Source organism: Arachis ipaensis, chromosome B8, assembly GCF_059453495.1.
Source record: "Arachis ipaensis isolate K30076 ecotype BB chromosome B8, ASM5945349v1, whole genome shotgun sequence".
In the NCBI taxonomy this organism is placed as follows: domain Eukaryota; kingdom Viridiplantae; phylum Streptophyta; class Magnoliopsida; order Fabales; family Fabaceae; genus Arachis; species Arachis ipaensis.
The window spans coordinates 31,550,883-31,564,653 of record NC_142443.1 but is presented as its reverse complement, the minus strand read 5'-3'; the positions used below and the strand labels follow the sequence as shown (position 1 = coordinate 31,564,653).

General features: G+C 25.5%; 1 protein-coding gene across 1 annotated transcript; it reads right to left on the bottom strand.

The window, feature by feature from the left end:
* Positions 1-200: 200 nt before the first annotated feature.
* LOC107612350 (pathogen-related protein-like) lies at positions 201-8,485 on the bottom strand. Its single transcript, XM_016314100.3, has 4 exons — positions 8,306-8,485; positions 7,890-8,022; positions 6,242-6,540; positions 201-468 (listed from the first exon to the last, which is right to left on the bottom strand). Exons 1-4 carry the CDS (start codon positions 8,471-8,473, stop codon positions 310-312), a joined length of 759 nt encoding a protein of 252 aa, XP_016169586.1. The 5' UTR covers positions 8,474-8,485; the 3' UTR covers positions 201-309.
* Positions 8,486-13,771: the final 5,286 nt, after the last annotated feature.

Below are 13,771 nucleotides of genomic sequence, written 5' to 3'. Positions count from 1 at the left end.
TTATAACATTAAACACATACATTAAAAACAATAAATATCTAAACCGTTATCTCATAAAATACAATAAAAAAAATTAACAAATAACTTCTTCTCAATACACTATCATCTAAAATATTACTGTCTTAAATATTGAAGTATTTTGTAAGTTTTCTTCTTGACTTAATTTTAATATTATCAGATTAAAATTTCCAAATCCCATCATCTCGTTACCTCGACAAAAAGATACAAACAGTCATATAATTTTATTCTTAGATATTATATCTCTGAAGATAATTTTTTAGGAATGAAAATTCCCGAGATTACGAGGTACTAGTTTGCAAAGGGGCAAGCGTGGGTGTGTTTTGAATCTTGATGAAGATGGTGCATTGCTTTGTTGTCATCTTGAGGGTGTCCCTTGAGTAGAACACCGAATATGTCACTTGGATCATAATAAATTTCAACCTCTTCAGCTCTCAAAGTCTCATCAACCTGTAAAAATACTCGGATACAGTGGTCAGGCTACGCTAATTATTAAATTGCTACGCATTAATTACTCACTCTTTGGATTATATAAATAAGTGTGTGAATTTCAATTATGTATTAATGTAGAATAAATGCGTTGTCTTACCAATTTTTTAAAAAGGAATTTATAGACTTCTTCCTCCACGCGAATGAATTATTAAAAAATAAAATTTATTTATTATATATTTTTAAAACATATATTAAGATTATAAAATAAAAATATTTAAAAAAATTTACTAATAATAAATTTATCATATATCTTTAACACATATATATTAACTAAATTCTAAAAAAATATTATAGAATTAACTGAATAAATACAGTAGTAAAAACTGAATAAATGATTGTAATAAATATGTAATTAACTATTTGTACCCTACAAAAGATAATATAATTTAATAATTTTTTGCAACATATCCAAAAATATTTTTATGTTTCTGGAACAACTTTAAAATATATTTTTCATTTTAAATAAAGAGGAAAGAATAAATAGGTTATTAATATTTTGATAACGTGACTCTCATTATACTGACCTGGATGCACACGTAAGAGAGTTTTTAAAATTGAACAAATTAGACTCAAAGATCGATATGTCCATATTTTGAAGAAGTCAAAAACTTAAATGTATTTTTAAATTCTCAGGAATTTAAATGTCCGTAAACTAAAAAATAAGAGATCAATTTATCATTTTCTCTTAAATAAATATATGTCATTCAAAACATTCATAATTTAATGTATTATTAGACATAATTTTAAATTCATACATATTATGTTATTAATATATTAGAAATTAGAAATATCAAAACCACAATTATTATTAAATGAAGGAAATATCAAATTTCTAAAATAACTGACAATTTTCTTTTATTTTTAACAATATCCAGATAAATAACTAATCTATTACGAATTTAACTCTCATTCAAGAGTACAAAGTTAAAATAATTGATAATTTAAAGCAATAAGAAGCTTATTATAAAAGCATTCATAAGTCATCGTAACCATTTTTTATGCTGTCATTTTAAATGTATACAAAAAAATTAAGCACAAAATCAACTACTAATATAATTAATTTGATAATAACTTTTTACGTGCACACATGATATTTTAATTATTTATATTCGGGATATAAATTGCACCAACAAAGAAGTGGATATATTATTTTCAGATCAGTTTGAGAATAACGCATTCTAAGTTTCTAACATACAATTTTAAAAATAAAAAGAAAAGATATTACATTATATGCATGAAGTTATCAGATGATCAAAATTGACTATTAACTTTACTTTTTTTCAATTTAATATATTTACAAATTTATTTTACTTTTCGAAACTTAAAATTGAGAATTTTAATTATAAAATTGAAAAATAAAATTAGAAAAAAACTTGCTTGTTGTCAAATTGATGTATTTATATATTGTATATGGATCAGTTTCGATTGGCTTTTAAAAAGAGTATTTAATTTTTTTAATAAAAATACTTTTTTTTAAAAGATGTATTTAAATAAATTTTAAATTAAATAAAAATATTTTATTTCTTTAAAAAATACTTTTTTAACTCAAAAATAAAAAATACTTTTTTAACTCAAAAAAATCAATATAAATCAATATATATATATATATATATATAGAGGTTATTATTATTGTTGCTTTTACTGGTGTTGTAACTATGCTGTTGCGTTGATACAATGATCCCGTTCTTGCGTTTGATACTGTGGTTGGTGGCGGTAGTGATGTTATTGTTGGTTAAGGCTGGAACCGAGGTTTTAAAAATGGATTCGGTTATTGAACCGTTTTAACTATTGATTTATTAATTTAATAATTTAATTGATTTAATTATAATTTAATCAAAATAATATTTTATATTAAAATAATAAATAAATTATAAACAATTATACTAAAATATAATAATTTAATATAAATCTCAAAATATTATTTAAATTAAAAATATAAATAAATATTCTCATCAAATATTTATATTATATTTTTATCAAATAAAAAAATATAATTATTTTATAATTATTTTATCTATTTAATTATTATTTTTTTAACAAAAAAGTTTAATTTAGTAATATTGTAAAATGTATTTATTCTATTAAGTTTAAAATTAAATCTATTAAAAATACTATATAACCCGTAAGTTGTTATTAGAAAGAAAAATATAATAAATTTAAATAAAAACAAAAATAGAATAAGATATTAATTATAAATAAATAAAAATAAATACATCAAAATTATATGTATATTGATGGATAGATAAAAAAAAAATGGATATACCAAATACTTGTTTGGCTTTGGTGTCTACAACACAAACACTTTAACCTTATTCTCATGACAAAAAAAAAAAACTACTCTTATCGACCACTTTTCATTTTCAATCCGATTGTAAAATTTTCAAATCATCATCATAACGTCGCAATTTTATATTTTAGTTTCATCAGTGGTCTTGCATAATTTCTTATTATATGAAGTAAATTTTTTACTTTCTTCATTTGTTTTTATCCTTTTGCATCTTTCTTTCTTTGCCCAAAATAAATCCAACTATATTGTTGTTGCCTTAAAAAAAATCAATACAACTGAATCCACAAGAACCTCTTCACCGAGCTCAAGAGCACTTTTTTCGTCGGTTTGGTGTTCCTTGAGCTTGTTGCGCTTCTCAAACATTCTTTTGGCACTTGAACGGTGCGGCGGTGGAAAAAACGGCGGAACAGTGGTGGTGAAAAGAACGGCGATATCAATGGATGAATAAAGGTTAGGATTTCTGTTTGTCACTTCTTTGCTTTTAGAGAGGGAGTTTAGTTCTGGAGGTGAGAGGAGTGAACGAGACAGAGATGGTTTATGTTTTTCAATTTTTTTCCTATAAAAATTCAAAACAGCGACGTTTAAGGAGAACCGGCCAGGTCATGATTTGGTCCAATTGGCAGGTTTCAGTTCGTTTTAGCAGTTTTTTGTCGATTTTTAAATTTGCGATTCTTCTTTACAAACCAAACCGCTAATGTCATCGGTTTCCGGTCGAATCGGTTCAACCAACTAATCCGATCCGATTTTCAAAATATTAGCTGGAACAGAGTCACATTAATTTGTTAGTCAACTCAATTCGACTCACTAATAGTATGATAAATTGAACTTAGTCAAATTTAAATTTGGATAAGCTCAGTTCATTGCCTCAAAAACTGGCTCGATATATTATAGTTATGTATATTAATATATATCATATATTATATATTTTTAATTCATAATCATAAGAGTAAACTACCATTTCTACCCATAAAAATTTTAAATGTTGACAAATCTATTCACGAAACAACAAATTAAAATTGTACCTATAAAAGATGAGTTTCATACGATAAATTATCCGATCCAAATCCTAAAAAACTATCCAAAAATTTCAAATTGTCTTTCTTAGTCCAACCTAATCTGCCCTAATCTCTAACCCTATTATCACCGCTCAAATTCTTTCTCTCTAACTCTCATCCATATCTACCACAACCGCCAGTGCCATCGTCACCACAACCTCCACTAACATTGTCTCCTTCTCCCTACCACCACCATCCTCCCAACAATTTAGTTTTACAAGAGCGTGAAAAAGGGACAATTTTCTAGCACGAACCCAACTTTAATTGCGCTGTGAACCCTATTGCGCGATGTCGTGCCAAGAAATTGTAGCGTTGCACTTGTTCCTATGCGTCCACACGTCGTTGTTCTTCTTTAATTCTGAACCTGCAGCATATCTTCTCTTCTCGCTCACGGTCGGAAGAACGATGCTCTCGATGCAGCCACTGCAATCCTCGGTAACCCGAGAGGAAGCGATTCGAATCCAGACCTAGAAACAGAAGCTGCTTTTCCCTTCAGCAAGAATACCGACAAGAACACGTTCCTCAATGCTAAATTGGCATGTTGTGGAGGCAGCATCAAATTGAATGCAAACACACCACGGATGTTATTGTTGCCTTCAGTGGAATTATTGATCTGGAGTGATTTCACGACGGCTGAGAAAGGGCTCTCTCCGGCATGACATGGCGGCGGACTTCTTCGATCCATCAGATGAGGACGATGCTGAAGAAGCGATTAGGATCGTACTCGATCTGCTCAATAACACCCGTAGAGGAAGGTGCTGCATTGCGCTTAAGGAATGACACATTTCTTTTAATTAGTACCTAAAATAATGTAGTTGGTTCTCTTTAGTTTTAGAGTAGTATTGGTATTTGGTTATGGTTTTTTTATATTGCTATGGTTTTATCTAACTTTTGACTTTTGAATCTGATTGTTTGTTGGGAGGATGGTGATGGTAAGGAGAAAGAGGCGATGACGGTGGTTGTTGTGGTGACGGTAACAGTGGCACTAGCGCGGTTGTGGTAGATGTAGACGAGAGTTGAAGAGAAAGAATTTTAGTGGTGATAAAGCCATAAAAGGGATTAAGGATTATGACAGATTAGGTTAGGCTAAGAAGGGTAACTTGAAATTTTTGGATAATTTTTTAGGGTTTGAATAGTTTTGTCGTATGGAACTCATTTTTCATGAATACAACTATAGTTATACAAATCAGACTGGATCAACCGGTTCGACTGAAAAATCAGTGAACCGAATTTCTAACCAGTCTAGTCTAGTCCTAGGACTGGTTAAGAATGAAAACCGATAAAAATCGGTCAAAGCCGGTGAGAATGGGTCAAAATCGGTGAAAAACGGTCCAACTAACCGAATCATCCGAGAGAAAATTTTAAAATTCATGAGAATGTAGTTTGAACTTGGGTTCTCTTGTGAGTGCATGCTCCCTTTGTCACTAAGTTATGTTATTCCTTATTATTTTACATGCTAATTATTAATTATATAGTAGAAATATATAATAAATTTTTTAGATATTATTTTAATTTTATACTCACGTATATTTAAATTAATTATGTCTTTTATTATTTATAATTATTAATATAAATATTTAAATATGTATAAATAAAAAATATCAATTTTTTATGATTATATGATATTTATTAATATTATTTTTTAATAAATACATATAATATATAATAATATAATAAATATAAACTAATTAATTAATTATTAAAATAAAAAATAGGTATTTTAATATAAAAATAAAATTAAAAATTTTTAATATAAAAAATATTATAATTTTATATACTTATTTAATAATAATCGAATTATAACTTGTTAATTATAATTTATTAAAACTTGATTGTTTTTAAAATAATAGTGACATATATATTTTAAATTTTAATTTTAAATTTTTTATTATTTTATATTTTTTATTTATGTGAAATCTGTTTTACTGGTTCAACCAGTAATTCATCAGTTGTACTAATGACCCAATGAACTAATAGTTTGACTAATTCAATCACCGATTCTATTATGATAATTATGGGTACAACTTTAATTTTATTATTTTTTAGATAATTTTGTCAGTATACAGACTTTAATGGATAAAAATAATAATTTACTCTAATCATAATATATAAATTTTCACACATAATTATAATATTTATGCAATATATGAAATGCATCGTTTTTTATTTTGGTTCTATCTTGTAATATCTTTATTTATTTTATTCAGAGTTAAATAGACGATGATCTAGAATATAACAATTCTAATTAAATTATTTCTTATAAAAAATAATATATCTACATATTAATATTTTAAATAAGTTTTTATATTAATCTTCGCACAAATCCACCCAGATATCATAAACTGAAGAATAATTAAATCGGAAATTGTATGAGGATGAAGAAACAAACCTTCATAACACCAATGCCAAAGAACTCAACCATTTCTCCAGTAGGAGCATGTCCTCTGAAGGGACCTTCAAAGAAGCCCCAATGCCTGAACTTGTAGGTTACAAGAGGAGGTCCTGAATACACCTTTATCACTTCCCATGCAAAGCCACGTGGCATGGCCGTACGGAAGGCTTCATGTGAAGACTCATATGTCTCTTCTGATGCTTTGTAGAACTGAAACTGCTCTGGAAGTGTGTTCTTCAAAAGGGCATTGTAGCTTCCAAGCCTCAAAGTTTCTTCTCCATTCAACCCTTTTCTTCCTTTTTCCCTCGTCACAACATCAAAACCTTTATTAACAACTTACCATCATTCACTCTTCGTTTCTATTTAGGAGAAAAAAAAATGTCTCCTCTATAAAAAAATAATATTATTTACACACCTAGATAGATGTCTAATTTAGTAATTATATATGCTATGTGCTACCTAGCTATTTATAATGACAAGTAATAGATTTTGTATTAAATATTTTAAATTAATAACTTCATTGATCATTTATTCTTTTCATTGAACTTATAAAATAAAATGTCAAATAAGTAAGTGTATTTTCAATTAATTTAAATTCATAAAATATTATTGAATTTTAATAAGTAAATTATACATTTTTATAACCAAAATATTTCTTATTTTATCTAACATAATAAGGAAAGAAAATTTGTATTTCGTCATTAAATATTTTTAAAAATTAATATAATAATCTGAAGACAAAAAGCATTATACTTTTTCTGTTAGTCGTATATTTTTCTCTCTGCGTAGCCATATGATATGCTCATAAACTATTAATTTGATATTCAAAAAATTTAGCTGCTAATAAATTTTTTTTTAAGATATCGATAAAACAATCTCCAAATAATTTGAAAATACGACAAAAATAATTAATATTTATTATATTTTTGAAAAAGACAAAAAAATTTTTTGTATTTAACAAATATTTTATCTATTTGATACAAATTTTTGTGATAATATTTAAATAAATATTTAAAAAGTGTACGAAAAAATTCGAAACAAAATTTAATCTTTAGATTTTTTTATTTTTTTAAAAAATATAATAATTCACAATAAAAGATAACAAAAAATTCACTTCACATAAAATTATTAAATTTTAAAGATAAAAAATCTTTAATAATTATAAAAATTAGTATCAAAATCTAATCTCTTAAGTTTTTTATTTTTTATAATATATATTTAATATATAATTTTTTTACCGCATTTTTTAATTTTTCGAGAACTTGTTTATCATTAGCATTTTTTTAAATTATTTTTATCAGCAAACGTAAACTTTGAGATATCATTTTAGTATAGTTTACTCTATCTCTATTTAATTAAATTCTTGGTTATACATACTCAAGCTAAATTCATAGATAAACTTGGTATATGTTTGGTTGAAACTAGAATGATAGAATTAGTTTGTCCGCAGATTCTTTATCTATATATTAGTTTGCCCAAACCTTCGCAGTTAGCAACAGAAATTAAATCAGACGAGTTTAATAAACGTTCTCACTTCATTTGATTCTCAATTATTTAATTTATGCACAAAACATCTCTTTACACATAAAAACCAAAACAACTTTGTGGCTAAGAAGAAGAAAAATAAAGGTTTAATTTAATTTACCATTGACAGAAAGCATGAACTTGTCCGGATTTATGCTCCTGAAGTCTTGCAAGCGAGTCTTATGAGAAAGTTCCATTTCCCACAACTTCACTGCATTTTGAACCGTTTCCTCTAATGACCCTTTAGGCCACTCCTGCATATAATTAATTAATATAAATATTATATTACTTTTTAATGAATCAAAAAACTAAATAAGTAAAAAAATAGCACAAGCACTCCATGTTAATGCAAAATCTGAAAAAAAAAAGAGGTATCCAAAAGATACAATATACATAATCTAGTCTGATAATGATATCGGTCACTGTTTTTATGATTTGAAGTGGTGTATATGGAGACAACTCAACTGTTGCTGAAAAGCTCCTCTTCTAAAACAAATAAATAAATAAAAATACTTATTTTGAAACGCATGTAGCAACCTTGGTTCGGCCTTGTTCGAAGAGCTTGTTAACGGCATCGAAAAGAGGAGGGCCACCATGCCTCCAGTGAGTGTTGTGAACTTCATCTTCCAGAATCGTACGGTACTTGTCTCCATAGACCACCGCCTTCTTCTCTTCACTTCCTGAATCTCCTCCTTTCTCAGCCATGCATGTGACTTGCTGTTTCTCACTCACAACCCGCAAACCTGTCTTTTATATTTATATATAAGAAAAACGCCACCGCCTTAAAAGTAAATGAGGAGTGCTATTGCAAGCACTTTTGTTAAATTATCATCACCACTTAACCATCAAAAGCATCAAAAGAAAATTGAATGATTTTATATTATTAGATACAAATTTTACATTATTAAAAATATTATTGATGACTAAAAATTATAAAATCTATTGATTTTCTAGATTTTTTCAAAATAAATACTAAAAATGTTTTTTAATAGAATAAATTATCAAAATAATACCAAAAATTTACATTACTAATAAAAAGAATTTTAAAATATGTTAACAATAAATAAGTTTTTGAAAAATTTAAAAACATGACAAAAAGAATTAAATATTAAATATATATTTTAAAAGAGATTTTAGAGATTAAATTTTAAATTATTATTAGATAAATAAGATCTTTTTATCTTTAAAATTTGATAATTTTATACCAAATGAATTTTTTAAAAAATTTTTTATTGTGAATTATCATATTTAAAAAAAAAACTAGAGATCAAATTTTGTTTCGGATTTTTTCGTACACTTTCTAAATATTTATTCAAATGTTAGACACAAAAATCTAAATCAAATGAATAAATTATTTGCTAAATACAAAAGTTTTTTTTTTATCATCTACAAAAACTATAATAATTATTCGTTATTTTTGTTATATTTTCAAATCATTTAATGATTGTTTTGTCGGTAATATCTTTTAGAGACTTTTTTGTCAACCATTAAAACTTTTAGGTACCAAATTCATAATTAACCCTTCTTTAATATGTTGTCTCATAGTATTTATTGCATTCATAATATTCAGGTAATATATATATCGGTAAAAATTTATATAAAGTTGTTTTTATGTGTTAAATTGATAGTTGAAAATTGTTATATAATAATTTAGTCAAACATATTAAATCATTTAACAATTTCTAATTAACAACTTCATATAAAAATAGAAACAGGAGAATGACTATCCACCACATATGTTATTCATTTATTTAAGAAAGAGAAACAATGTAATGTTGATTTATTAATTGCATTAATTAAGGCCTATTTTTTATAAAAATATTTAGGAAATAATAAAAATTAATTTAAATAGTTTAAAATTTTTTTATTTTGTATTCTATAATTATTACTAAAATAAATAATTTTAGATGTAACAAATATATAACTACAGATATTACATATATAAAATTATAAATATTAAATTAAATAAAATAATTTAGGACTATTATCTCTCTAGTATTATATATATATATATATATATATATATATATATATATAAAATTATAAAATTTATTTTTTCTAAAAATTTAAGGGGATGAAAAGAGATACTTCAATTGTTATACTTTTAATACACTCTTTTAAATACAAACGTTTTTTATGCTATTTTTATGCTATTTTATAAATTTTTCTAAAAAAACATTTTATATAAATTTTTTTATTTATTTTATACTATTTTTTTATGAATAACAAGAATCGAATTCTAAATTATTTGACTATATAAATTTTAATACAATCTCATGAAATTATTTTTTTTTCTAAAATTTAATTAAACTCATAGAAAAGAGACGTGAATGTTTAATTTATATCTCTAACAATTATGATTAAAATATATTTTTTTATTTTGTATTGGAAAATTATATTTAGTACGAAACGTAGAGAAGAATAATAAATAGTTGGTATATTGATATAAAATACTCTTATTTTAAAATATCTACTCAAAAGAAAACATCTTGAAATTTTATTCTACTAATTTAGTTAAAAAGTTTGTGTGTGTATCTATATATATCCAATGAATTTTGAATACATTAAATACGTTAAAAATATAAAATTACTCGTTTTTTTATTCCTAATAAGGTTCTTATATATTCCTTAAAATATTATTATATTTTTAATATCTTAATAATATGAATTAAATTTTTAATAACACTTAATTAATTGGGTCTTATTACTAATAAGTAAGAGCATAACTTGAAGAGTATAATAGAAAGTTTTATATAAAAATAATTAAATACGTGAACATTTTAATATACTTATAATATATTTATTTATAAAAATAAAAAAATTACATTAATAGTAACCTTAACCAATATCCTAAAAACATTTATCAGTAAAATTATATTATTAAATTAAGAATTTAGCTAAAATATATTTTAGAAGAACACTTTAAGGATATAATAATAAAAAATTTTGAGTTTTTATATGTATTTAATGCATTAGAAATAAAAAAAAAAGTTATTTTTTTAATAATTTTTAGTCAAATATTCTTTTATAATATAATGTTCTTCAAATGTACTCTTAAAATGCATGTTACCAATTGTAAAAAGGTTTTTTTATAATTCTAAAAATTAAAGTAACAAAGGTAATTTTAAAAAATAACATAAGAAGAAAATGAAAATATCAAAACTCCCATGATAACAATGCCTTTTATAAATGAAATAAGAAAAGGAGAAAGAAATCTTGCCCTTTTATGAATTATTTTTGTCAATGACGACGTTAAATTATGTGTGCAATTAAAATTGAACGAAAGTGCATTTACTCAAAGGTAGAGTTGTCAAACGGATTAATCCGACCCATTTAAATCCGACCCGTTAAGTTCTGAGTTAAATAAATTGGTCCGTTTAAATTCGCTTTATTCGCACGCCAGAATTTTTTAGTTCGAACTGTTTATGGTCTGTTTGATAGGTTAAACGGACCAACCCGTTTATCATTTTATTTTATTTTTTGAAAAATATTTTGACAAAAAATATCACTTTTAGATAAAAAAAAATCTTTAAAAAATAATATTTTTTTAATTGATGGGTCGGATTTTCGGGTTAAATCAGAAAACATATCGGCTAAAAGTGTTATTTTTTTAAAAAAATGTAAAAAAAAAAACGGGCCACTCGTTTAGCCCACGGACTAACCCGTTTAACCCGTTATTTTTTTTGGGTTAATCGAGTTCAGCCCGTTTAGTCCGAAATTTAAACGGGTTTAATTTTAGAGACAAAATCCGCACATTTAAATAGATAAACGGACTGACCTAATAAGTTTAGCCTACGAAGCACGAACACTTCGCTGAGTTGCTGTGTCTGCGTGTCGGACACATTTCGGACACGACACTCATTGACACTCGTCCAACACGCGTGTCTGTTGTGTCCAACCATGTCTTAATAAAAAATAAAAAAATTTTTCCGGACACGTCTGGACACACCTAAATACCATCACTGTCAGCATGTCCAGTCTTATTCTTAACATATATTCTTAAAATAAATTTAAATATAGTTTATATTATTATTTATTAAAACCAAAAATATTTTAAATACTTGATATAATTAAAATAAGACATTAAAAATAATTAAAAAAATTAATTTATATTTTAATGTTAATAGAATATCAAAATATCATTAAGATTTATCTAAAAAATACTTTATATTTTATATGTATGCATGTCCTCATGTCATATAAGATTTTAAAATTTGCGTATCGACGTATTCTGTATCGTGTCGTATCTCGTGTTTGAATCAATGTCCGTGCATCATAGAGTTTGGCTCATTTTGACGCCCTACTCAAAGGGGGTGGAATCACCCTAGGTGAAGTCCATATTTTTCGTCAAAGACTTTATTATTTATTATTGGTTATCAAATTTTTTTAATATATATAAGGGTAAAGTATTAAATTAATCTCTACGTTTTGGTGTAATTCTATTTTGGTCCTTAAAGTTTAAAGTGTCCTATTTGAATCCAAAAAAGTTTTATTTAGCTTCAATTTAGTCCCACCGTGAGGTCAAAGATAAATAATTAACGAAATGTCCTACATGACAGCAGTATAAGAACAAGGTCGATTATTTGGAGAATAGGTACAAGCTCCAGAGGCACAAAATCAACTGTGGATGCATCAATACATGTATTTAACATTTTTTTTTAGTTTTATAGAAAATATTTCATTTTAATTATAAGAAAAATGATAAATAAATGTATTGATGCATCCACAGTTGATTTTGTGCCTCTGGAACCTGTACTTATTCTCTAGATTATCGACCTTGTTTTTATACTGCTGTCATGTAGAGTATTTTGTTAATTATTTATCTTGGACCTCCGGTGGAATTAAATTAAAACTAAATGAAATTTTTTTGGATTCAAATAGGATACTTTAAACTTTAAAGACCAAAACAAAATTATGTCTAAACGCAAGGAACTAATTTAATACTTTACCCTATATATAAATATATATTATATTGAGTCCATTGAAATTTTTAACCCAACTTATTTTTTTTTTAACAGGTTCCTTATCAGACGCTAGATCAAATTAGATTTTCAAAAAACTTAAGCTCAAACATCCAAAAAAGAAAATTTGCCGAGTTCAGGCGGAACAAGTTAGGCCTATTAGCAGTTAAATCCGACATGGCCTGGTCTACTTTGATTTATTTTTATTTTTAGTTGGTAGATTGTTACTATCTAATATTAGGAAGATCACTACGAATTATTTAGTTCTTTAGAATAGTGTTTATGTATGAAGATTTAAATTGACCTTCCGGACTGAAATTTAGAATTGTGTTTAGTGGTTAGAGATTAAAATTTTAATTTTAATTTTAAAATATAAAATTTTAATTTTTTAATATTTTTAAAAAGTAGAGACACAAGACAAAAATTTTTGAGATAGAAACTGAAATTTTAACAATATTTTTTTTAATACCTAAGAGTATTTTAGTAAATATTCTTATTTTATCTTTATAGTTATTTTAAATCAAATAGGATACTAAAACATAATGTAGGCCAAATGTCGGTTCGAAATTTTCTCAAAAAGAATCATTTTGTTAATAGTATAGTCCCAAACCAATAAATGACATGTATCAGAGTTTAGAAGATTGTCACAATACAAATCAATAAAAACTGAAAGTTTTAAATCTTGGATCGTCTTTCAATTGCAGTGAGGTGTGTACATCATTGGCTATGAGAAAAAGGATTTTTTAAAAGTAATTGATAAGAAATTAAATTGCATGAAAATAAAGAGCAAACAAGAAATTTAAATACTAAAAGGCATTTTGGTAAGAATTGGGAGTTAAGGTTTTTCTATCCAAGTCTTGACCACAAACATGGCAATTGAGAAGAGTTAATCCCATTTCATCATCCCCAAACATTGGGGGAAAGTCAAATAGGCATATTGATCTTAATCCACAAGACCTAGCCAACTCACTAATTAGATTTAGTGAAAGACTAGTCAATGAAAATAAAACCAACTAACAACCCTAAATTATCAATCAATATT